General features: G+C 38.2%; 1 protein-coding gene across 1 annotated transcript in view; it reads right to left on the bottom strand.

Annotated features, from left to right (window-relative positions):
* Positions 1-24,562, bottom strand: part of LOC118823245 (ryanodine receptor 3) — a 282,056-nt gene that overhangs the window by 24,609 nt on the left and 232,885 nt on the right. Inside the window, exons 72-88 of the mRNA XM_036592700.1 lie at positions 23,085-23,255; positions 22,943-23,002; positions 22,067-22,201; positions 21,684-21,796; positions 18,292-18,388; positions 12,953-13,062; positions 12,614-12,665; positions 11,848-11,901; positions 11,347-11,446; positions 11,186-11,265; positions 10,874-10,950; positions 10,413-10,486; positions 7,674-7,697; positions 5,947-6,027; positions 3,754-3,842; positions 2,864-2,992; positions 2,041-2,145 (exon numbers count right to left, since the gene is read on the bottom strand). Coding sequence (XP_036448593.1) covers positions 2,041-2,145; positions 2,864-2,992; positions 3,754-3,842; positions 5,947-6,027; positions 7,674-7,697; positions 10,413-10,486; positions 10,874-10,950; positions 11,186-11,265; positions 11,347-11,446; positions 11,848-11,901; positions 12,614-12,665; positions 12,953-13,062; positions 18,292-18,388; positions 21,684-21,796; positions 22,067-22,201; positions 22,943-23,002; positions 23,085-23,255 — 1,551 coding nt within the window. The remainder of the gene's footprint in view (positions 1-2,040; positions 2,146-2,863; positions 2,993-3,753; positions 3,843-5,946; positions 6,028-7,673; positions 7,698-10,412; positions 10,487-10,873; positions 10,951-11,185; positions 11,266-11,346; positions 11,447-11,847; positions 11,902-12,613; positions 12,666-12,952; positions 13,063-18,291; positions 18,389-21,683; positions 21,797-22,066; positions 22,202-22,942; positions 23,003-23,084; positions 23,256-24,562) is intronic.

Here is a 24,562-nt window from a genome sequence, read left to right as displayed (position 1 = left end):
AGCGTCCAAACCATATCATCAGGAGATCATGAGTTTGATCCAAGATCAACTCCAACAAACCACACTTAGCCTCGCTCTCTCTGGGTGGGTAGGGTGGTCCTCCCTCTCCCCCCTTCACTCAATGCTCACGCAATGCTAGCTGACAAAACAGAACTGGTGGTTAGTGCTCTCCTCCAAGTGCATTCAGCTGTCCAGTGACGTTGCGTTAGCGGCGTTCGGAAAGATGCATTGGCTGGCTTCACATGACTTGGGGGGAAGCTTATGTTTGCCGAAGCTTATGTTTGGGGGTAAGCTTATGTTTTGCTGGAACTGGATAGGACTAGTTTGGGGAGAACCCCCCTCCCCCTCTGTTTTTCTGAGGTATGAGCAAACAAACAGATGGTGGCACATTTAAAAAATACTGAGCAGTGGGTGGCATGGCCGAATATTTCAACCATAACATAATTAAGATGCTGACGGTTTCAGTATATACCATGGTACAGTGTACCTATATGTTTTTTGTTAAATAAACCCATTTTGAATGCATAAGCAAACCGATTTTTATAGATTAATAATGTCCTTTTACTTATAATAAGAACCATAATTACCAACTGAAGTAAATCTAAAGTATTTCCATTGGGAGAAAAAGTAAACAGATCAGAAATTAACAATATATAGACTGATGTCAGTACTACTTTCTAACCCTAATGAGATAAAGTGGGGGTGCATAAAAGCACAAAGTGACTTCTCTAAGCCCAGAAAAAACGTTTTTTCAAGTCATGTCTAATACATGCATTACTTAAATTCAAGTTTTCATCTACAGCCTTCAGATGCTGCTGAAAGTGGGTAAACATTACAGCCATTCACTCTAAAAGTATTTGCTGAGAAGCTGCGGAGCCTCTTGTTTGTAGGCCAAACCAGCATCGCCTGAAGCAGCTAGCTGAGTGAGGCGTGCCCTAGGGGTGCGCATGAAAAGCCAGCTAGTCTCAATGTCAGGCTAATGATTAACAGCTATGCCACTCTCTTTTCCACCTTTCACTCTTTAATTCATTACAAATATTATACTACACTGGAGGTGTTTTGCAACTGTATTTACATTCTGTTATACTGCACTGCACTAAATCCAGTTAAACAGGACCGATTATGCTCTCTTTGTAATGAAACAAGCAGTTGGTCAGGGTTCTTTATGTACTCACGATATACTGACCTAATGTAAATATAATCACATTGCCCCCCCCCACCCAAGTGATACTGCTTTTCAGTTTTAGCAATATTTTTCAGCAGTGTTTGATAGATAATGATCATTATATCCATGATGTACTGACTAGAAAAAAATTATGTTCTTGTTGCAGTTTGTTTTTAGCCTTTTAGTACTACAGGATTTTGTGTGATCTCCAGTATCTGACTGTTAAAAATAAAATGAATGACCTATAAAAATGAAATAATAGTTTTTTCTTTTGTTTTATATCCACAAAGGGCTAATGTTTGCAGAAATGTGAAAGATTCTATTTAGTGTTATTACAAAAGAAGAACCAAAACAGCCCAGTCAATATAAGCTATATATGTAAGACATTTATATAGTACCAGCACTTAAGAAGCATGAGTTAATTAACTCATTTTAATTCTAACTTAAATATCATCCAACACAGTTATATTATGATATATTTAGAAGTTGGATTGCAGTTCCAATAATTTTAACAATATCACCCAGCCTTACCTGGCACAATCGTTTTTTGTTGCCTTACGATCATTTTCATGCCTTTTATAACGGAATGGCTCATCTGGTTTTACTGCTGGGTGATGCCATATTACATATTTATTCTTAGACTTTTCATCAAAGGGTTAATGCTGATCTTGGTTTATTTTTATAACCTTTACTGAGCAGTTTGATATTAGCTCTTTGCAATGTATCAGTGAAATGTTTTCCACATTTAAGTAAAATATATTGTTTTTCAACCCTTGTTTAAAAAAGCTAAAGTGAGATAAGCACTTTCTTAATAATCATTCAGTTACCATCAGTATATTTTTATACAAAATTGTTCATGCTTTGTTTGAACTTGCCTGCGAGAGCTTCATCTGCATGTTGGCGAAGACATGTAAAAAGCCAACCACCGCATCCCATAACCTACTGTGAGCCAAACTCTGCTGGTTGCCTATGCACGGACCCTGAGGAGAGAGCAGAAAGGAGTTAAAGGTTTTGTTGGTTTCTGACTGATTAGGATTTCAAAATATTAAAACAGTGGGAACATGTGGGTGGTACATGGCGCTATGCGGGTGGGTGGGTATTTGACAGTCAGCACCCACCAGGCACGCTAAAAATAAGACAACATCTTACTGAAATTATGAAATGGCACTTGCAATAGGAGTAAATAAAACCTTTCAGGATAACAATGTATTAAATGGCACTCAGCTGAAGTAGATCAAAACAATATGCCAATACAATATGCCAATGATTTGTAAACATATTGATATTAAACAGTTCTGTATGGAACATGCTTAGTCATTAATATGATATTATTATATTATTATTATTATTATTATTTTATCATTATATTATTAGTGTAAATGTTCTTAAGAGAAACAGCTTTTAGGGATCCATTTGGGTATTTTCACCCTGCGGAGAAACTCTGTGGTGCCAGAAAGGACGTTTTCATACAATGAACACGATCCTTTCCAAAATTCTTTAAAAATCACTAATATTATTGCTGGTTCTTCAGACCTATAAGGTACAATTTGTGAAGCAAAAAGTATCTTTCATGCATGAATGGCTGAGTGCTATGAAGAAAGCTAAAAGTGATAGTGAATAACAGCTACAGTAATGTAATGTTAATGGGAAAGTAATAATATGTGACAGCAGTAAAAATGCACTGCTATTGTCAGTTACCTGGATATATTCAGTGAGGGAGTTAAAGATCTGCTTGGCCACAGCCAAGGCTTTAGAGAAGTTACGCTGACCGGCTTCGTCCATGACATCTTTCCCCGAGTAATACCAGTAAAAATCACTGATGGACTCCTACAATGACAGCAAGAGCTCATGAGACTAAGTACTTACAAGCCCAGTCCCAAAAAAGTTTGGACAGTATGTGAAATGCTAATAAAAACAGAAAGAAATGATCTTATTTTTTTTTACAATACACACTCATTCCAAATTTGATGCTTGCAGCACATTCCAAAAGAGTTGGGACAGGAGCATGTTTACAACTGTTACATCATCTTTTCTTTTAACAGCGTTTAATGTGGACTAAAGACACCAAGTAACAAAACTGTTTTATTAGCCTTGCCCTCTACACACAGAGACTTTTCTGGATTCCCTGAATCTTCTAATGATGTTAAGCACTGTAGAGGACAAAAGGACAATCCGTGGCTGAGGAGTATTATGAAACTGTTGGATTTTTTTTGCTGATGCATTCATGGCAAAGTGGTGAGCCTCAACTCTCATCCTTGCTCATAAGGGACTAGGTCTTTCCTGAATGCTTCTTTTACTTCCAAGCATAAATGCGTCACCTCTCTAAGATGTTTTCTGAACATTTCATAACTCTGAAATTCCTATTCTAAAATTGCTGTATCAATCTCAGAATGAGCGCACATTTACAATGAAGTTGATAAGGTCTTTGTACTGTTTTTGTTCATATACAGGTTAAAGCAGATTTATAAATGACTGCTTTCTAGGGTTTTTTTTTGCATATTACCTTCTGTTCCAACTTTTTCAGAATTAGTTTTGTAGGTCATATGTATCCCTGTGTGTCTTTGTATGTGTTATGCAGTCTACATTACCTGTAGCCTAAGAAGGTAGTCCACTGTGCTTATGATTATGTTAACAGTAGTTGTGTTTCCAGTCTGTGTCCTTAAAAAGTTCTGGAAATCTGAGAGAAATGAATTAGATACATAAATTAGAACACATTCACCGTTAGAATTATTAGAAATATTTTCCTTGTACTTCCACTCTGGCCACTCACTTTATAGGTCACTTACTATTACATTCATGTACAAATATTGACTCAAGCTTGTTTGTTTATTTCTAATTTATCAGCTGCCCTACCTCATTTAACATTGGTCATTTTTTGACCACAAGATAGCTGTTGACTAGATATTACTTGGGTTGTAGATCATTCTCAACACAGCAGTGACAATGACAAGGTAATTACAAGGCACTTTGTGTGGTGCTGATACAAATGTATCAAGCACAGTGGAATTGTTGGAGTTTTTGGGTGTCTGGCATCTAAAAACATCCAGCTAAAACCAGATCTTCAAATGTATTACGCAGAACAGAAGCAGATGGTGTCATTATTTTGGTTGGCGAGTCTTAAACTACAGTTACACAAAAAACATGGATGTTCCTGCCATCTTGCGAAAGCAGCATGACCAAGGCTGGACCACAAGATTGGCACTGAAAAAATCCTATGCAGTTGCCAACATAACTAACTCATCAACCATAAAAGTTAAAACACAACAGATAAATACTTGTGACAGAGCAACTTTATTGCTAACTAAACTATGCTAGCTAGCTCTCGAAACAATGCAAAGATATTTCTCTGACAAACTAACATGTTGACACATCTTCTACTGGGGGGGAAAGACCTTGTGTAGAACAAAGTGCATGCTCATCAACATTCAACATGACACTTGTTACTTATCCAACACGAAAATTCCTAACAAAACATGATAACAGTATTCTTAACTTTTAACAGCGGTGATATCTAAAAGGTAAGCCTACAGCCTTATGTTCATTTTTGCTGAAGTCTTTTGGCTGAAGTCTGAAGTCTTGTCTTTGTTTAAGGACACTCGAATATCAAAATTAGTCCAAACGCACATCACTATTACGTATTCATTGTTAAAATCATAAGTAATTATTATTATAAATTGATGTCTTGTCTATTTTTTTTTTATTATTTTTACCCAATGTAGTCGTCCCCAATTTAGTCGTCTCCAATTCCACCCGCTAGTTAGGACTTCCCCAATCACACGATACTATCAACGCTAGGAGGGCGAAGGCTAACACAGGCTTCCTCTGAGACCTGTGAAACCAGCCACCGCATCTTTTCGAACTGCTGCTCATGCAATGTCACTGGACAGCTGAACGCACTCGGAGGAAAGCGCCAACCACCAGATCGGTTATGTCAGCTAGCAGACACCTGCGCTGACTAGCATTGCATTGAGTGATGGGGGAGAAGGAGGGGCCCTCCTACCCACCCAGAGAGAGAGAGGCCAATTGTGCTCTCTTGAACTCCGGGCTACGGATGGCTGTATTACTAGTCCAACTGATTTTTTGTATTTCCAGAGTTTTCCCACCTGAGCTCGCTTTGGACTTTCATGAGTGCTGATCTAGAATCAGTATTTGTGACAACAGAAGTTGTCATAGATCAGTCTTGTTTTGTGAATAACAGCCCTGTTTTTTTTAAATGGCTGCTTGTAGTGGTGAATTTCTTTTTTAAATTTTTTATAGCTCACAGTAAGTCACACTTTGCTCTAAACCACAATGGCATGTCTGTGCAACCAAAATGAAGATCTGTATGCAGTTTAAGCAGGTTGAGGGAAATTTTGGTGATGTATTTTTTCATGGTAGCTCCAGTTGTAAACTAAAGAACAAGTAAAATTTAGATTTCAATCATGTGTTGGCTGACGACTGCATCTGGGGCAAGTGGACAAATGGGTAAATTACATTTTTTACCAAAATTTTCCTATTGTTCAAGGATGCATGCAGATTAGCATTTCAAACTGAACCAAAGCTGAACTCAACATTAAGTTTTGCATATAAAACTTATCCGCTCCTGAAGTCTATGACACAAAAAACCACTCACAGCAGTGAATTCCACTGAAATTAATGCAGCTTTGCTTGCAAAATTTCGCTGGTAAATAGTGTGAGCTTTATGATGGTAGTGTGAACAGTTAGCCAAAAAAAAGAGTACACCGAACTTTAAATCTTTCACAGTCACCGATGTAATTTTCAAATTTATTAAGATGACTTACCGTTGTTGTGACCCTCACAGAGCAGCTGCAGGAACCTAAAAAGGTCTTTAGTGAACTCATCATTTTGGAGCACCTTGGAACCTTTATAGAGAAGAAAAGAGAAAAGCTAGAGATCATCTTTTTAGCGTGGAGACGAAAAAGAGCTGCTTACACAAGACAGTCAGCTGCACTGCACTCACTTCCCCATAAAGCTGCTATCTAGCCGTCATACTCTTAGACTTTGTTCTGGAAAACTAAGCAGTGTTTTTGGATATTCTGACATGTACACAATATGGCCAAAAGTATGTAGACGTCTGACCATCAAACCCATATGAGCTTGCTGGACGTCACATTTTACAACTATGGTCATTAATGTGCAGTTGCCCCCCCTTTTGCAGTTACAATAGCCTCCACTCCTCTGGAAAGGCTTTGCACAAGATTTCCAGTTCATCCTAAAGATGTTCAATAGGGTTGAGGTTAGGGCCCTGTGCAGGCCACTGGAACCCCTCCACCCAAACTCATCAAACCATGTCTTTATGGACCTCGCTTTGTGCACAGGGTCACGCTGGAACAGTAAAGGGCCTTCCCCAAACTGTTACCATTAAGTTCGAAGCATATAATTGTCTAAAATGTCTTTTAGACAATAGAAGTTATGCTGTAGTTATGCTTACCCTTCACTGGAAACCCTGAAAAAAACAACCCTAGACCATTACTGCTCCTTCACCAGACTTTACTGCTAGTACTATGCATTCAAGTAGGTGGTGTTCTCCTGGCATCTGACAAACCCAGATTCGGACATCAGACTGCCAGATTCCAGACTCCACAGAACACTTTTCCACTGCTCCAGAAACTAGTGGCAGTGTGCTCTGCACCACTCCAGCTGAGGCTTGGCATTGTGCAAAGTGATACTAGGCTTGCGTGCAGCTGCCCAATGGCCGAGCAGCCATCTTGTTCTGATGTTGCTTCCACAGACAGTCTGGAACTCTGTCGTGAGTAATGCAACAGAGGATAGACAAGTTTTACATGCTACATGCTTCAGGACTTGCAGGCCCCGCTCTGTGAGTTTGAACTGCTGTTGGCTTCCATTTCACAATAACAGCACTTACAGTTGACAGGGGCAGATCTAGCAAGGGAGAAATGTGGCAAAGGTGGCATCCCTTAACAGTGCCACACCTGATGCTCTTCAGTATGACCCATTTTACTGCCAGTGTCTGTCTGTGGAGATTGCCTGGCAATGTGCTAGATTCTATACACCTGTGTGGCTGAAACACTTGTCCACATACTTTTGGCCACATAACGTGCCACCAAAATACAAAAAAACTTACTGCTAAACATATCGGAATAAGCTTTGTACACGTTAATATGTCTTGTCAGGCAAAAAGGCAAAGCAAGGACATTTTCTACTACAAGTTAGCCATTTTTTTGAAAAGTTGGAGCACTGACATTTACAGTCCAATCCCAAACAAGATGACAAGCATTTATTATAGGAGAGAGTAGAGAATTAAACAAAGAGAGAAGGACAGAGAGAAAGACAGAGAAAGAGAGACAGTAGAAAACCGTGTCAGTAGGGAATTTCTGCATTATCAGTTCTACTGTCTGTCCTACAAGGCATGCATGTTGTCCTAAAAACCAGAGCAATCGATCACTGCATTCTGCACAAAATAGACAGAGACAAAGAAGGTAGACAAGACAGGGACTAAAGGGGGGCAGCAATGCTGAAACGAATAGAATCTGAACCATGTATTTACCCCGCTCCCTCACGTTGACTGCGACTGATGAGATTAAAAAACGTGACGAGAAGAAAGAAACAAAGAAAGAAACAGGCAAAAAGGCAGACATAAGCAAAGGAGAAGACATTGAAATTTCAATAGAACAAGAGATACTGACATGAACTGGCTGGACACTGACATGCGATTAACAAGGTTTAACAAAATTGGCACAAGTTTTTTTTTTTTTGTGGCAGATCTATATATTTATATATGAGACACGTCGCTGGGTTCATCTCACCATCACTTATGCCTGAATTGAATGACGATAAAAACAATCTGGACTATGTGTGCAGTGAGAGATGGGTATTCTGTGGTGAACGCAATCATCCATTCAAACTTAACATGAAGTAGTGAAGTAGTGCAAACCTTCTTCCTGACTGAGTGAAAAGTGTAGCTTACCTAAATCTGTGTTATCTACAATAAAGTGTTGATGGGAACGGAGAGGATGTCAAACAAACAATGCATGACTTTGAGCTCATACTGCATCATGAGGCAATTTACAATTTCAACTGTACATAAACGACTTGCAATGCCAGGGCAGCTTTCATAGACTTAAAGGTCCAACATCCTAAATTTTTTATTGCATTTCATTTTTTTCTTTGCGGTCCACTTAAAGGTGCATAAGTTAAAATGATGATATGTGAATCTCTAATGGTTAAACAGGTGAACTACAACAACACTTGAGGGATTTTTTACTGTTTGGATCTGCCTCTCATCCCCCGCCATCAACACAAAGCATGTGTGTAGAATTGTCAGTGCACAGTGGAGTTCATTTAGAGTTTGCCAGATTTACCAGGCAATGCCATGACTTCACTCTCTAGTAACGAGGTAGGAAGTTTGTTGCAGGTACACCCTTTTCTCATTATATAGACAACGAAAGTAATGCATTAAGCTAACATAGCTTGAGAGGAGTTCGACATATTCAATATAGCCTACATCTTAATAGAGCACAGTGAGTGCAGCCTTTTTCATAGCTAAAGATGCAATTTGTCAACAGAGAAAAGCATGCTTTCAGGAATGTAGCTGAAAGATACAAGCGTCAACAGAGAGCTACGATACTGCTCTTCAGTACGGCACTCTACTGATTTATTCTACTCGGTAAATTTTGATGCCACATCATTTTACTTATTCAGAGAGACGTTTCATCTAATCATGCAATACAAGCACTCTCTAAATGCTTCTTTGTATAGCAGTGGCGCCTGGCCAGAGCAAGCAACAAACTCCCAATGTCTCTTTTGTCTGGGGGGATGTTAACGTTACAAGCATATAAACATTTGCCATTCAAATTGACTTTATGTCTTTGCTGTGCTGTTTTTCTTTGCAATGTGCTGTAATGAGGCCAATATAGCCTCTACAGTGGCATTTAAGGAGGAATGGCAAGTTTAAATAAGAAGCCAACTTTAGCCTCATCTAGTTAGTTTTGTTACCTGCACAGGGGTTTGCTGCAGTTGACTGTATCATATGAAACTCTAAGATGGTGGTTCATCCAAAGCATTACTTTACCCGACACTCTGAGTGATGAAGATTTGTCTAACTGGTTTGCCATATAAAGTACACTGTTCAAACAGTTCAACTCTCTGAACGTTTCTTGTTTACATACCTGTCCAGGAGGAGCATCGCTAATTCTGTTTTCAACTTCATACTCTTCGCATGTAATAATTCCGTCGCTTCTAGGTTTTTGTCAGTACAGTGTGTTTTTACCCCAAAGAACTAGAACACAGGTCACTACCTATATTCTGCCATGTTTTCTTAGCTGAACAGATGAAGATGAGGCCGCCCAGCAGTTTTCCAAATGGGGTTTCTCAGGCACTTAATACCCTTGTGCTGATGTGACTGCTTAAACTATTTTTTTATCATGTTCTAGATATTTTTCAGTGTATTTGTCCTAGTGATTAAAGAAATCAATCAACTAAAGCCCTTCTGATGGCATTTTTGTATACTAAAATTTATCATACTTCATTATGGCATGAAAACCACTTGTTGGGAGGATTTAATTTATTTATTTTTTTCATTTACTCCACTGTTTACATTACAAACGCATATTCACTTAGGCATGTCCAAACTTCTGACTGGTAGTGTATGTAAATTAACTCTGCCGTGTATTGCAGCTCATTCAAAAAGCAGTCTGGGTTGAAACAGTCCTTATCATTTCAATGTGAATGGGCAGGGCTGAGCTGCTGTTGGCTGAACAGACAGAAATATCAAAACACCTTGGTTTTCATGATATCACAAAAAACAATGAATTCAAACTGACTGTTTTTGCAGCTTAGTTTCCATATATTGGCTGTACAGACTGAACAGTGCGTTCTGAAACCTTACCAATACACCATAAATCAATGATAGGGACCTTTAAGACTATGAAAAACTGAGAATCACTGGGGTTAGTTATTAGCATCAAGACTTTCCTTGTTTGTCATCTTCTGAGGTAAAAATAACAAGATAACTGACCTGTCTTATTAAGAGAACGTAATTATCATCAATTACTGCATTGCACCATGGTGCAGTATTTAGCTACAGGAGTAGCTTTCTGTAAGCTGTTATCCTGACAGTGTTTAGCAAAGTCCATAACCCTTAACCTGAACTTAGCTCACTGTGGAGAATGGAAATGAACAGATGCTCCTGATGTACATAACAAACCATTATATAAGAAAGAGGTTATAATAGGGAATCAACACAGATCAGACTAATTTACCCTGTGTGCATGTGAGTGGCACTTACTTGAGCCCTCTTCAGTCACCATGCCCAGTCCTTCAGCTTTGTTTTGCCTCTCAAACGCATTCAGGTCCAATACGCTATACAGAGCAGAACAGTCAACATGGGTGAAAGGAATACCAACCTTAACTATTGTAGATGGAAAATGAAGTTTGACCATATTTAATGAGTTTATTCCAAATTCCTCTGCCAATTTACGAACGTACACTGAGTCAACTGTATGAATTTTTGGTGATAACTACGCCAATAAGAGTCACTGGGCAAGACTCCTAACACTACTTTACTTACTTAAAACAGGATGTAGACAAAAAGTTGTATAGATGTTGTAATTTATTGGCTGTGTGTTATGGGTATCACAAAATAAATAATTATAAACAAACTATTATTAATTATTAGGTGTCCACAGTTTTGGAAAACAAATATTTCATTAAAACAGGTCAAATAGAGAAGCTATATTTGCATATCACCTGCATGACTGCATTAGTCCAGACAGACTCTTGAAGAAGCCAGCATCACGCTTCTCCTTCAGATAGTCCAGCATTTTCTGCAGAGATTTACAGCTAATCAAATGTTTTTTCTACTTAACAAAAAGGCTAATTTTACCACATCAGCAACAATGTAATCACTGCAATGATGTAATTGTTATGGATTATTCATAATCTACACAATAAATGTGCTAAACTAATGGAACTGCATTTCGTTAGGTGTATTACAAATGATTTATAAGTGAAATGTTCTATCTTGATGTGCTTTCATGTTGTGCAGTGGAAGTGCATTACCTGCTGAACTAAAATGTTTCCTCCATTCAGAATGGAGATGCCCAGCTTCAGAGTGAAGGTTACCATGGGACCCAGTCGACCTGAAAGAAGCAAGAGTCAATGAATCCATACTGAGTCAGAGCAGCTGTTTACAGTATGTGTGTGTGTGTGTGTGTGTGTACCTTTGCTGGCACTGATTGTCTGTAAGACCATCTCAGCAGCTCCTCTGTCGTGTAACCTGGCCTGCTGATACAGTGTCTTCTGTTTTTCCATCTCCTTTTCCTGTCATTTATAAATATTTAGGAACACCAAAAACAAATTTCATGTTTTGCTGGTTTTCTAAGTGAAAATAACAGAAAACACATCCATGCTTAATTTGACCAGGGGTGTCCTAACATTTGCATACAACTGTATCTAAAAACATTTGCTTGGTATTTTATTGTTAGTTGTTTTATATATATATACACATGTATCTATTACTTAATATTATTTAGCAGGTTGTTTAAAGTGAAATTAGTTCTCTCTAGTTCTCTATCAATTCTCTTTCCTAACACAGCAATTAGTGCCTCTGAAGCATCATCAGGTTATCATCACCAATATCCAATTGCATGTATTGCTCAGGCCAAGGGCAAGACATGAAGATATAAGATAATAAGATATGAAAAACCTGCTGAAAATCAAACCTCGAAAGTTTTTTCTTTTCCTTCTTCATCCTCGTCCTCATCTTCAGCACAACTCTGAGGGCAAAAGAAACACACAGAGTTAAATCTCTGCAGTGATCACACAGAGCTTTATAGGAGAACACAGATTCTACATCACAAGACATACAGACATTAAAACTCATGAGCAATGAAAAAGACGTCAAGTTCAGAAATTAAATCCCTGCAATGGGGTTGAGCGGCATCATTGCTAGGAAAACAATTCAGTGATTTTAACACAAAATATTGGTATAACATGAGAGTGAAACACAGGAGCTTTTGCTGTTTATTCAACTAGTTCAACAACTATGCAAGTACAATTTTTTTTATTAAACATCTGTTGCTTACCACACCATTGTCGAAAGGTCAGTGTTTACAGAATTTGGAAACTTGTCTAGAAAGAGGCTATTCCAAAATAGTCATTTGTCATTTGTGCTCTACTGGCTTCAATACACAAATAAAGAGTGAATGTGCGGAAGTGTGTTCTCTGTAGATGTGTTAACTTATTTTCACTTAGAAAACTAACAGAGCAATTTGACCAGGGGTATATGACCGCATCTGTGGATTGACTGAATAATGACCATGAGTTGCTGCTGGGCCGTGTTTGGTGGAGAGGTGGGATTTTCTCCCAAGATTATCTTCTGGCAAAAGACCCTCAGACCCCCCAACCCCCCTCCTTCTTAAACTTAAGAAGGCAACGAGAATAGACGTAGCTATAACTATTTGTTATTTAGATGTTTCACAACAGTACCTTTGCCATCATGTCCGCATAGGCTATGTATAGCGGATCCTCTTCTAGGGAACTGAAATGAAATGTCAAGAGTGAGATACAGACACAGTACCACTTTATCAAACTCAACATTCAGCACAGATCATGCTGATTACAGAACACTGAGCTGATTTCAGACTGACATTGTTATAATGTGAGAATGGAGCTGCTGACAGTGTTTCGCTGCACAGATGGAACATGCAAGAGTAGCAGCCAGGTGTCCAGGTGTGAGTGGGTGAGGGAATGTGTGTGTGTGGTGTGTTTGTATTCTCATGGTCTGCACTGTGTATCTGTAAAGCGTTTGGGATCTGTGTGTCTCACCTTCTCTCTGTCAGAGCATTATGACTAAAATGCAGGATGAGCTGGTGAAGAGGGTCCGGCTGTGCCTCCGCAACCTCCTCTTCCTCCTCCTCCACTTTCCGCTGCGTCCTCTACAAACATGCACACATGCTCGATTTCATACAGTGTCAGGATGTGGGATCATGTGGGGATGATTCTACCGAATTGGTGTAAAGTCAGAGTAGAAATATTTTGGACTTTTAACTGACTTGGACATTAGACTAAAATTCTTTTCCTGTGAGTGACCCTATACCTTAATTATGTTTAATTTATTAAAATGAATGATTGAATATTCCAGACTCATAACACTATCAAAACTTCAGTAAATGTTTTTACTATTTAGGTAGTGAGAATTGTAGCTCATTGAGCATAACTCAAAAACTCTAGCCAGTACATGCCTAGCAAACAGAGCTTAAAACAGTTCATTCATAGTGTTTTTTTATTATTTTTTCATTTTAAAAATTACTTAACTGGAGAAAATGTGTGTTTCGGTAGTGATCATTTTTAATGTTACACACTGATTTTCAGACTTTGGGACACATTTGCTTCAAAACAGTGGGATCTAACTGCTCACCATGTGATCATGAGCGACAGGGATGCAGTCACACATCCTGCTCTAAAATGCAGGGGTGTGGTAAAAATAAGACTCCGCCTATTGACTAAAACTCTGGGATAGCATTTTTTTATTGAAAAATTAAACTCATGATAAATCTAAATCTACTTCCCTTCAGAAACAAAAACATTGAAAACAAATATTTTTTTTTGTTCACAAGCTTTACTTTAGGGGTTAGGGTCTGGGTAAGACATCTCCCAACAGAAATTACCTTTAATTTTGTATATATCAAGCTTATTAATATCTCTATTAATGCCTTGGATTTAAATATATCAGAACATAATCCTTGTGAATGTTTAAGATTCAGACTGCATTTATCTGATGGCAGAAAAAAACTACAAAGCCCTTTGTTCTGTGTTTTTTAACCTGTTTCTGGCTGTGTGTCTCCCCGTTGCTAAGTGACAGAAGTGTGGTAACTGTTACTCAGCTGTTCTAGATAGGAATCATTTTGATATGATCTACTATTAACTAGCAAGCATGGCGCTGTCCACCTTCGTTTTGATCTGACTGGTCAGCACAGAAAAAATGCTTGTGCTGTCGGCTACTTGACTGCTTCGAGTTTATACTGAATGTTAAAAACTCATGGCAAAGCTCTCTAAAGCACTCTTACGTCCCTAGTGCATAAACAGCATGCAAAACATGTCTCTCCCAGTGAAAACAACAGAAAAAAGCCACCTGTGTCCGCTAAAAAATGGACCCAATGTGAAGTCCCCTTAAAATCAATATTTTTGCTTGTCCTAATAAAATCAATAAATTTTTTCTGGTTCTGGAATAGTCAGGGCATTGCTGTCCTGAAAACACACTACACACCACAATACAAACAACCCTAAAACACTAAATCTATTGCACTGCATTTATGTTATCAGTTACTCATCTTACAGCTTACACAGTTACATAATCCAATACAAGCTACTCAGAGTCAGTAAAGTGATTGTTACAGTGCAGCAGGCTGTGCGCTTTGCTCTTGGGAAATTATATTAAGAAAACCTGATTTCTGCAGCAGAAACTGTTAAGAAGTGCACACTAGCAATGAGCAAGGGTACTTGAGCACTTGGTTAACTGTTTGAGGTGCCAGTGTTTGAACACTGAAATCACTATTTGGGTTTTTGCTACATTTCATTATGGAGGTCCGGAGAAAATAAGCAGGTCTACACAACACATTTTATGTATTTACAGGACTGTAAAATGTTAAAGTTTTGTGAGGAAGTATTTTATACTTTGCTACTACAAAACACATATGCCTGTATGTGAGCACATTGCCAAGGATATTCCATTTAGGACCAGCTTTTTCACTAATAAGGGTAATTACTCTAGCTGTTGTTATTTAGGCCCAGAAACAGTGGAAAAATATTGTTTCTGACAAAATAACATGTTGGCACACTTTCCACTGAGAAGAGAAAGCTAAACATAGAAAATGATGAATCTTCATCAGCAGCTAAAGCTTAGTGTATTGCCGGTTAGTGTTAGCTCATTAGCTCATCTGAAAAAGTAGCCTCCGTTACCAATCTAACATGAATACCTACAGATTTCTCATAGGTATTTTCAAGTAATAAAACATGCATTAAAATTTTAACCTCCATTGTTATCATTTAGAAAGTAAACCTAGGGCTGTACATCACATTTTTGAGCATGTGGCACTGGTACTATAAAAGTCGCATGTGTTCAACTCAAAGCAGTCAACCAACATCATGAGCATTTTTCTGTGCTGACCAGTCAGATCAAAGGTAAGTGGGCCTTTACAGTCATAATGGAGAAGAGATCAGAGCTTAGATTAAAGCTGCAGTCTAGGCTTGTATTATATATATATCTATATGTAGGCTTTTATTGTTTTTTTATGTCATCTATAGTTTGAAAGTAAGCAGTTTCTGCTGTTTTTTAGGTAGTCAGTTAGCTATCGCTAGCTGTTGCATAGCAACGTAGCACTTTCAAAAAGCTTCGGTTCTTTCTTCTTTCAGAAAAATTCAGTCAGTAAATGTTACTTGATATTGCACTCACAAAATTCCATGAGCTCATGGACTTGGCAAAATATTTGAATAAAGATATATACACACAAAGATCTATCGCTCAAATTCGATTAATTTCTGCTAGCACAGCCCTGAAGCCTAGTGTACTATGCTAATTTTGGCTAAAGTCTGATTTTTCCTCCTTTTCTGTTGCTTTTTCCTTCCCTGTGGTTAACCAGATATCTGTTCGTTTACTCTTACAGATACTTGTTTATCAATATTAGTCGTAATGCACATTCCTAGTGCACACACACACACACACACATATATAAATACACACAAATACACAATGATAGGCACGGCAAACTAGGGATGTGTACAGGTACTCAAGTATTTGATGACTACTCAAGATGCCAGTATTCAAATTGTAAAATTATTTGTGTACAAGCCAACAATTCTGTGAAACAGTGATCTTATGTTAACAGGACTGTAGAATGTCAGGTTTGTATTTGTGAGTAAATCTAAAACAAGACACAAATGCCTTAAATGCCATGAGTGTGTTGCAGAAAACATGCTGTTAAAGATGAGATTAAGAAGCCAGAGAGAGTGTGGCTTTATCCCTAACTAGGTGAAATACTCCAGCTGATGTTAGCTAGTTTCAGAAACGATAAGAATACATTATATTTGACAAACTTAGATGTTGGCACTTCACCCACTGAGGAGAAAAGAGCTTGTGTAGAAGATGACAGGTCCTCATCAGCATATGACGTTGCATCAGTAGCTCCTCATTAGCTCATCTGAAGAGGCAGGCTCTGTTACTCATTCAGTGCAAAAACTGACTGATTTTCCTTGGTTAGTTTTGAATAATAAAACATGTTTTCAACTGTATTTCTGTGTGTGCTGCTAAACTGTTTGTGCTGACTACTGTAGTGTCACCTAAAATGTAAGTATACAGCCCTGTGTTCATTTCAGCAGGAGTACATCTTTTTTATTCTGGGTGGGCATCGTTTTTTCTTCTCCGAATATCTGTTCATTAACTCTTGGATACACAAATATCCAAAACAGTCAAAATGCACATCTCTACTGAACACAGACACATGCATTAACACATGGCACTGGTATCTTATGTTACACATCAGGTAATGGACCATTACAGTTAGAGTGGAATGATGGAAACTAACAAAAACAATGGCATGCCTCATGAAAATGAATGGTTTGAACTGACAAAGGAACAGTTACTCCTCACATTCTGCCTACATATTGAACCTGCTTCATATGCATGAACTGAACCTCATCTTAAACCTGCATGAACATGAGTACAGCCACAATTTTGCCTTAAAAAATTTACGAAAGCCTCTCAAACTCAGAAGAAAGCCTTCCATAAATTTTGCCAGTAAAGGGTAATTTAATTTTGATGTCTACCCTACTGGCCACATAAAGCACATCTACTGTACAGAGCAGAGACAACATCACAACAAGCACTGACATCCATGTACGCAAAGATGTCATGCGTGCCTGAGGCACAGCTGTTGTGGGCACAGAATTTGCAATTAACCAGAATTAAAAAAAAACACACAAAAATTAAACAGGTAAGACTTTCGTTGAAGGCCCTAAATATAGACTTAATCTTTAATGCAAATCATGTTGTCAGTCACTCTGATCTAAGTGAAATCGCAAAAGCGAAATGTTGCGTAAACTATAAATAATTTTTGATAAATTTACATGTCAAATTTCTCTGAGATACAATTTTCTAATGGATGTTTTGAACAGCACTTGACTGAAAAATTTGTCACTAACAGAGACCCTGAGTTTAAGGAGCTAAAAATTCCAAAGAAACAATCATGTCAGCAGACAATTTAACATGGTCAAAAATGTATTTCAATTCTAATAGTCAAATGTGTGAACTGTCAAAGGTGGCTGTCAGTTCTCAACTGCTACATTTCTTAAACTCAAATAAAGCACTCCTAAATATTATAAATATTGTAGTGCAGGAAGGGTGGAGCTTCCCAGAACTCTTAGAGGTTTCATTGGTTTCTTTTAAATAGCTCTGTTTTTCATTCCTCATTCCTCTTTACATATAGGTTTTTTGTTCTGGACTGCAGTATTCTATCTAACATTTTGAATATTCTGTTTTCTATATATTATTGTTCTTTTTAAAATAAAATGTAATACTACATAGTAATTAAAAACTTCACTGAAATAATGTTTTTTTCCATAGGAATTGCTAAACCGGAAGTCCAAGGCATGAAAGTAGAGTCAACAGCATCTTTTAACCATCATCTTAAAAGTAAAATTCCATCAACTAATGAGATAAATTCCACTCTATCACCTTAAATGGAAAGGACTCACCAGCAGGTCCAACTTTTGTTAAATTTTTTTTTCACACTTTTATAAATTAAGAAGAGAACAAGTTTGTATTGTTTTCTGTGTCATTACTGAATAAGCATGAAGATACAATAAACCTGAGGTTAAGTAAATTCAAACTGAAAAAGAGTCTATACGTAAATGTCAAACATCCACCTCACTGCCTGAATTGAAACTGAAATGACCTGAAAAGGAACTGGGCCATCCCTAACTGTGTTATTTTGTGTTGTTTGTGTGCTTGAAATATATTCCAAAGCCCTTATGTAGTGCCCTTCAAATAAAGTATCACCAAAACAAAAAAGCCCAAGTGATCGTAGCGCTTGCAGTGAACCTGACTGGCGGAGTCAGGTTGGTTTTGACCACAAAACACAGAGGTACTGGTCGACACGAGAGGTACTTACTGCCAGATCCTGCACTAGCTTCTCCTCAAAAGAGTAGGTCTCTGTCTCTATCCATATTCTCTGATAGCCCGTGAGGAACAGGTTAATACAACGATGCCTGGTGAGGTGGGAGGGGCAAGAGATTAAGCGGGGTTACCATGACTATTAGAGTTACCAGGGTTACAGCGGAGAGCAGGAGAAGCAAGAGGGGGAGGAAAACAGGTAGTGCTGAAGAGGAAGAAGGTTAACTGGTTAGTATGAGACACAGGAAGTCTAATTGGTCATCTTATTCTAAGCTATGTGTGACAGAATATAATAGTAGCATGCCATATTAACATCTGAAATTGAAACGAGAAAACAAGAATAGCATGGAGTGATGTCAGAATAAAGTTCATGATTGGTAAAAACTAAACAGATGATCAATGAAACTCCCTGCTTAAGCATGAATTATAGTCCAAACCATGGCTAGGAGATGGAGAATACTGAGGCAGCAAACAATAAGCGTTCCCCGAGCATTACATTACCGTCAGCATGGAGAGCAGACTGTCATAATCTGTGCTCTCATGCATTTTTCCCAGCCAAAGGTCTCGGTAGGAATTCAGGAAGTAATTATTAATTTTGTGCCTAAAGGGAAGGGCAGTATTGTCATTATAAGAGAACAGCAAAAAAGACAATACAAGCAAAGTGAAACCCAAATGGCTCAAATGATAACAACACCTGTAAAATAATAACTAAAGATGATATACACCGATGAGCCAAAACATTATTACCACTTAATATAAGTCGGTCCTTCACGTGCCTCCAAAACAGCTCTGACCCAGCAAGACACTGACTCAACAACACCTCTGATTGTGCCCTATGGTATCTGCACCAAGGTGGAGATTTGGAATTTGGAAGCCAGGACAACATCTTGAACTACTCTTCATGTTCCTAAAACCTTTCCCACACAATGCGTGTAGTATGGCAGGGCACTTCATCCTGCTAAAAGAGGTCACTGCCATTGGGGAATACCATTGTCATCAAGGGGTGTACTGGGTCCGCAATGATGTTCAGGTAAGTGATAGATGATGTCCATGTGAATGCTCCGACCCAGAGTTTCCCAATAGAACAGTGCCCAGAGAATCATGCTCCCTCAAACAGCTTGTCTTCTTCCCACAGTGCATGCTGTTGCCATCACCTTACCAATAAAAAGGTGCATTGGTGCCCGGGTGCCCATGTGACGTAAAAGAAAACGGGACACATTGGACCAGGCGACCTTCCTCCACTGCTCCAAGGTCCATTTCTGACAAATTTGCGTGCCCATTGTAGGCGGTGGACAGAGGTTAGTGTGGAAATTTGGTAAGTTAGCTAAAACGCAGCAAGGTGTGATGCACCATAACCATCATTAAAAACTTCTCTCACTTGTGCCCCAGGAGGCTTTCTGCTGATGCACACCAGACTAAATAGGCATTGTTGCCCCCAGGCAAAACCTCAATGCCAGTTTGTGGTTTGTCCTTCCTTGGGGATCACTGTCGTTAGATACTCACAATGGAGACTCTCCGACACAGTAGTCTGGCCATAGTGATTTGGCTCTTGTCAAAGTCGTACAGGTCTTCACGCCTGCCCATTTCTCCAACATCCAACACGTCAACTAAGAGAACTTAGCATCTAATATATCCCAGACCATGACATGCACTTTTCTTGCAAGATAATCATTGTAATTTGCTTCATCTGTGAGTGGTCATAATGTTTTGGTTTATCTGTGTATAAACAAAGAAAAACCTAACAAAAAGTCTCTGGTACTTGGACACCTAAACACAAATGAAAAAATGATTGCACACAAAACTGAGAAGCATAAAATTTGGTAGGTACTGATCTCTAATAAGATCTAAGCATGTTCACTCCACAGAAAGGCATAAAAGAGAAAGTGATTCAGTGTGAGGAGTGATATAAAACACCCAGAAATAGCGGTTAAAATGCATCAGCAACAAAAAAGAATGACATGGCTAATTTAAAGGTACAGTTCTAAACTCATAACTCCCTTCAGCCCATTACACTACAGCACTGAGTTACAGGGCAATAGAGCATGAAATTGCCCTCATCAGATTGAAGAAGAGTGGGGCGAGGAAGAGAGCAGAAGAGGAGAGAAAAAAAGTGTACTTTCCCACAGATATGATTTCTGTATGATTCCTGCTGTTTCTCTGTAACAGCAAAACATTTGCAAGCTCAAAAAAAAGTGGCTCAGTGTACCTGTTGCCTACTTCCACAATACTTAATACAACACAATTAGGGCTGTCAAAGTTAACACGGTCATAGCATGTAAATAATGTTTTAATAATGTGCTAATAACGTGTTACTAACGCTACATTATTGCCGCTAATTTTTTGGTAACACTTTACTGAGGGGCAGAATTTGTAAGGTTACATGACGCCTACATAAGCCTTTCATGATGTAAGTATTAACAAGGTCTCATTTTAACAACCATTTGCTGTCATAAAGGTTGCTTTTGTCAATTTTGGCAATTGGTGCTAGAAATGTCTATAGAGGTCTATGTCGGTTGTCAAGAAAGGCTTATGAACGTGTTGTGTGGCCTTATGAACGCTACCCTACAGTAAAGTGTAGTAGTCCAAGCTGAAGCCTAATTGCTCGCGTGCTCCATGTTGCTTTGATGGAATCCACAAATACAGCTTTTAAATGGCTTTTAAAGTAAGAAGAAGTAATATCTTCCACATTACACTGGATAGTGCTGGTGGAAGACCTATGAATAAATCAATGGGCAGCAAACTAACAAAAGCAATAGCAAATTGGAAAGCTAGAACCTCCAGGGTAACAAGAATACTTGAGCTGTATAAATGTTATGAAGAGGCTACAATCACAGAGAAGTTGTTTATACTGTATTTATGTCACATATAATATATGCTCTCATTGGTTGGAACATTCAGCCACTGTTGTTCTCACTAGAACCTGGTGATGAAATCTGGAAAATGTGAATACTATGTGGAAATCACATTTTCATGTTCAGTTTGATGTGTTCACATGATAGAAATAATGTTACTGAATTACTGAAAGCAATAAATCCATTATGATAAAGCTTATTTTGTCCAGTCATATGCATTACTTTTAAACAGAAAGGTCAAATTTGAACAAATAAGGTGAATGTGATTAATCGTCTTATTTGACTTCATAAAATGAAGTGATCAATATTTTTTTATCATTTGACAGCCCTAAAAGCAGAATTCTACAGCAAATTAATGTGCAACAAAGATCAGACAAGTCTCTGCCACATGGTTTGGGTCTTTATGGTTAACATGATCATGATCTAAAGCAGAGAAAGGAAATTGAGAGGGGTACAAAAATGGATGACCGTCTAGAATAACAAGTGAAATTCCTGTTGTAATAATGCAGATTCATACTGAGATGGACGAGTGACATACCTGGGCAGATTATACAATGGTGCCATACGGAAACAGGCCACCACTGCACGCTTACGCTGTTTGGACAGTAGCTTCTGCCACACACACTTCTTGGACCTGAGTGGTTGCTCCACCTACAGTTTGTACATGTGAGCAAGAGTGGAGAGAGAGGATAAATAAGAAAGATGTTATTCTCATACAAATCAATTTTTTAAATCCCTGCTCAGTCAATTTGCTTTCCATAAATAAACATGCTTTATTTTTATGCAAAGGAATCCTAAAGAATTCAACTAACTTAATATTTATGGTTATTGGAAGAATCTGGTGTGAGTTCATTTATCACAGAGACGCAATGCTGAATGAGAAGGATGGAATAATAAATTGAGAAGACATGGTTGTCAAACCTGCTCAAGGTGGAACACTGCAGCAGAGATGGTCTGCAGACGGTCCACTGTTCGCTCAGGATCAGGAGGCCCTTCATTCTTCACTATTACATCCTTATACAGGTTCAGCTGCCACCTCACTGCAGGGTCCTCTGACTATAGGCGTGGGTATGTTGGAGTGAGGGTGAGTGTGACAGACAGACAGAAAGAAAGACAAATACACAGATATACAGACAGACAGGCAGACAGATAGACAGACAGATCGACAGATAGACAGGTAGAGGGATAGACAAATAGACAAACAGAGAGAAAGATAGGTAGATAGACAGGTAGATAGACCGACAGACAGACAGATAGATAGAGTGAAAAAAAGAAAAAACATCTTAGTGTTTTTACTAACATAAAATTAATTTGGTTTCAGTTACTGTATAAAATGATTTTCATATGTTTGTCCTGTGCAACCTCACATTATTAGTAGGACACTAGCAAGCTATACATACAAATAAAAAACTTTTAAATGTGTCTAGAAAGATGAAAGGTGCTGTAGATGATTCTAAATGACTGAGAAAGCTATATAACACAGGTAACAAAGTGAGTTGCCAGAATGTGTTAGGAGAGTCGAGGACCACTTACTGTAACAAAGTTATAATAAATTTAGTATCCACATTTCAAAAGAGATTAGATTTCAAGTAATAGTCTGTAATGTTTAAATCCATACTGCATGAGTTATTATTGTATATAAAAACACTTTTTATTACTATGGCAAATGATACCATACCTTTGAATAGCAGAAGTACAAAAGTAAATGTAATCCATTACATAAGTATGCAATTATATTTAAACGTACTGCAAAACGACAACAGTAAATCTACACTTCTAAGGCTGAATCTGCCTCACCTTCTCCTGCAGGTGCATATTCTGCTTCAAATGATCCTTGACTTCTTCATCTGTGTCTTTCTGAAAAAAAGAGCAGGCAGTATATTAAAGTCTCTGAAGGCAGTAGAGGACAAACCATCACCCTTGACCCCACCTCCCTCACCAGGCTGTAGCGCGCCTTGGCCAATGAGATGAGCTCCTGGTCACCGGGAGTGCACATGTTGAGGCCGATGGGCAGCATCTTCTTCAGAGCAGCCACTATGAGCGAAGTCTGGATGGAGTAAAACTCACCACGTCGCTTCTTATGCTTCCTCTCCTGATCCTGTCCTCCTGCCTGAGCAGAGACATCAGTCAATACACACTCTAGCTGAGCCACAACACAAATAAACACACTGTACTGCTGTCACAACAACAACACACAACATACAGAGGACAAATATTCAGCTCCAAAGTATCTGTCAGTTTAATGTTCAGATTTACTGGATTGTCTAGGCTAGACCTGCAGTACTGTGCCAAAGAAACCACTATTTATTCATTTAATTTCCAGTCAAAACAACCAATAACATATTCATTTTCAGGAGATATTTCTGAGGAAACTAGATAGAAGATAATCCACATGCTTAAGCAAAGGCAAAGTCAAAGGAGGGTAAGTGAAAAGTTCTCAGACCTCAACATCACTGAATATGTTTTCACTGTAAGAAGCAGAAAATACAACCAACTTCTAAAACTAAACTTTGGAAATTTCTCCAAAAAACATCTCCCTAAATTAATGGAAGCAATCATAAAGGCAAAAGTTGAACACATTAAATACAGAAAAAATTGTATTAGACTTAGTTGTGTCTTTTTGAATGGCTGTTTTGACTGGAACTTAAATAAATGAAGAGTGGTCTCAGAATTTTACACAGTACTGAATATGGATGTCCTAGCTGGGCCAATTAAGGGAAAATGCATCAAAAAACAACATTACGCATACTTTTCACATCTCCTTCCATATTCTTGTATTTTGAGATGCCTCTGGAATAAATGGACAAGACAATGATACCTACAGTAAAAATGACCATTACAAATTTACCTGACACTTTCAGATAAAAGGACATCATATATTCATTAGTACGTCATAGACAATGTCACGCCTTTATAGCACCAACTCACTGGTCACTGGTCTGCTCTAGCCTACTGAATTTAAAATGCTAACTATCATCCCATTTAGGAAACTGCTCAAATACTAAATACTAAACTAACTTTATGCACTAATAAATACAGTTCCTGATATTACACATACTTTGAAACAACTTTTACAATCATTTTTATTGTTATTCTATCAGGCTCTAGTACAGGGAGGTTTATTGCTATAAGCAGTATATGCAGTTGCTTCCTGCCCCCAAGCCATCAGTACTATGCTGCTGTGAAAAACAGTTTGATCATTCTTGTAACTGTGTAACAGTATGCATGAACAAATGACATGTTTTGTTAATTTGGTAAGTGAAAATAAGTAAAGTTAAAAAAAAAAGATAAAGTACAATAAACACTTTCTCTAAAGACAATATACATTTAAATGCACAATTACTGTACATTATCTGAATGTAATATATTGGGGAAAAATTAAAACATCAAATGTGTCCTGCGCAAAAAAATTATGGC

The sequence above is a fragment of the Colossoma macropomum genome, unplaced genomic scaffold, assembly GCF_904425465.1.
Source record: "Colossoma macropomum unplaced genomic scaffold, Colossoma_macropomum, whole genome shotgun sequence".
In the NCBI taxonomy this organism is placed as follows: domain Eukaryota; kingdom Metazoa; phylum Chordata; class Actinopteri; order Characiformes; family Serrasalmidae; genus Colossoma; species Colossoma macropomum.
The sequence above is the reverse complement of the archived record's forward strand: the minus strand, read 5'-3'. Positions and strand labels throughout refer to the sequence as shown.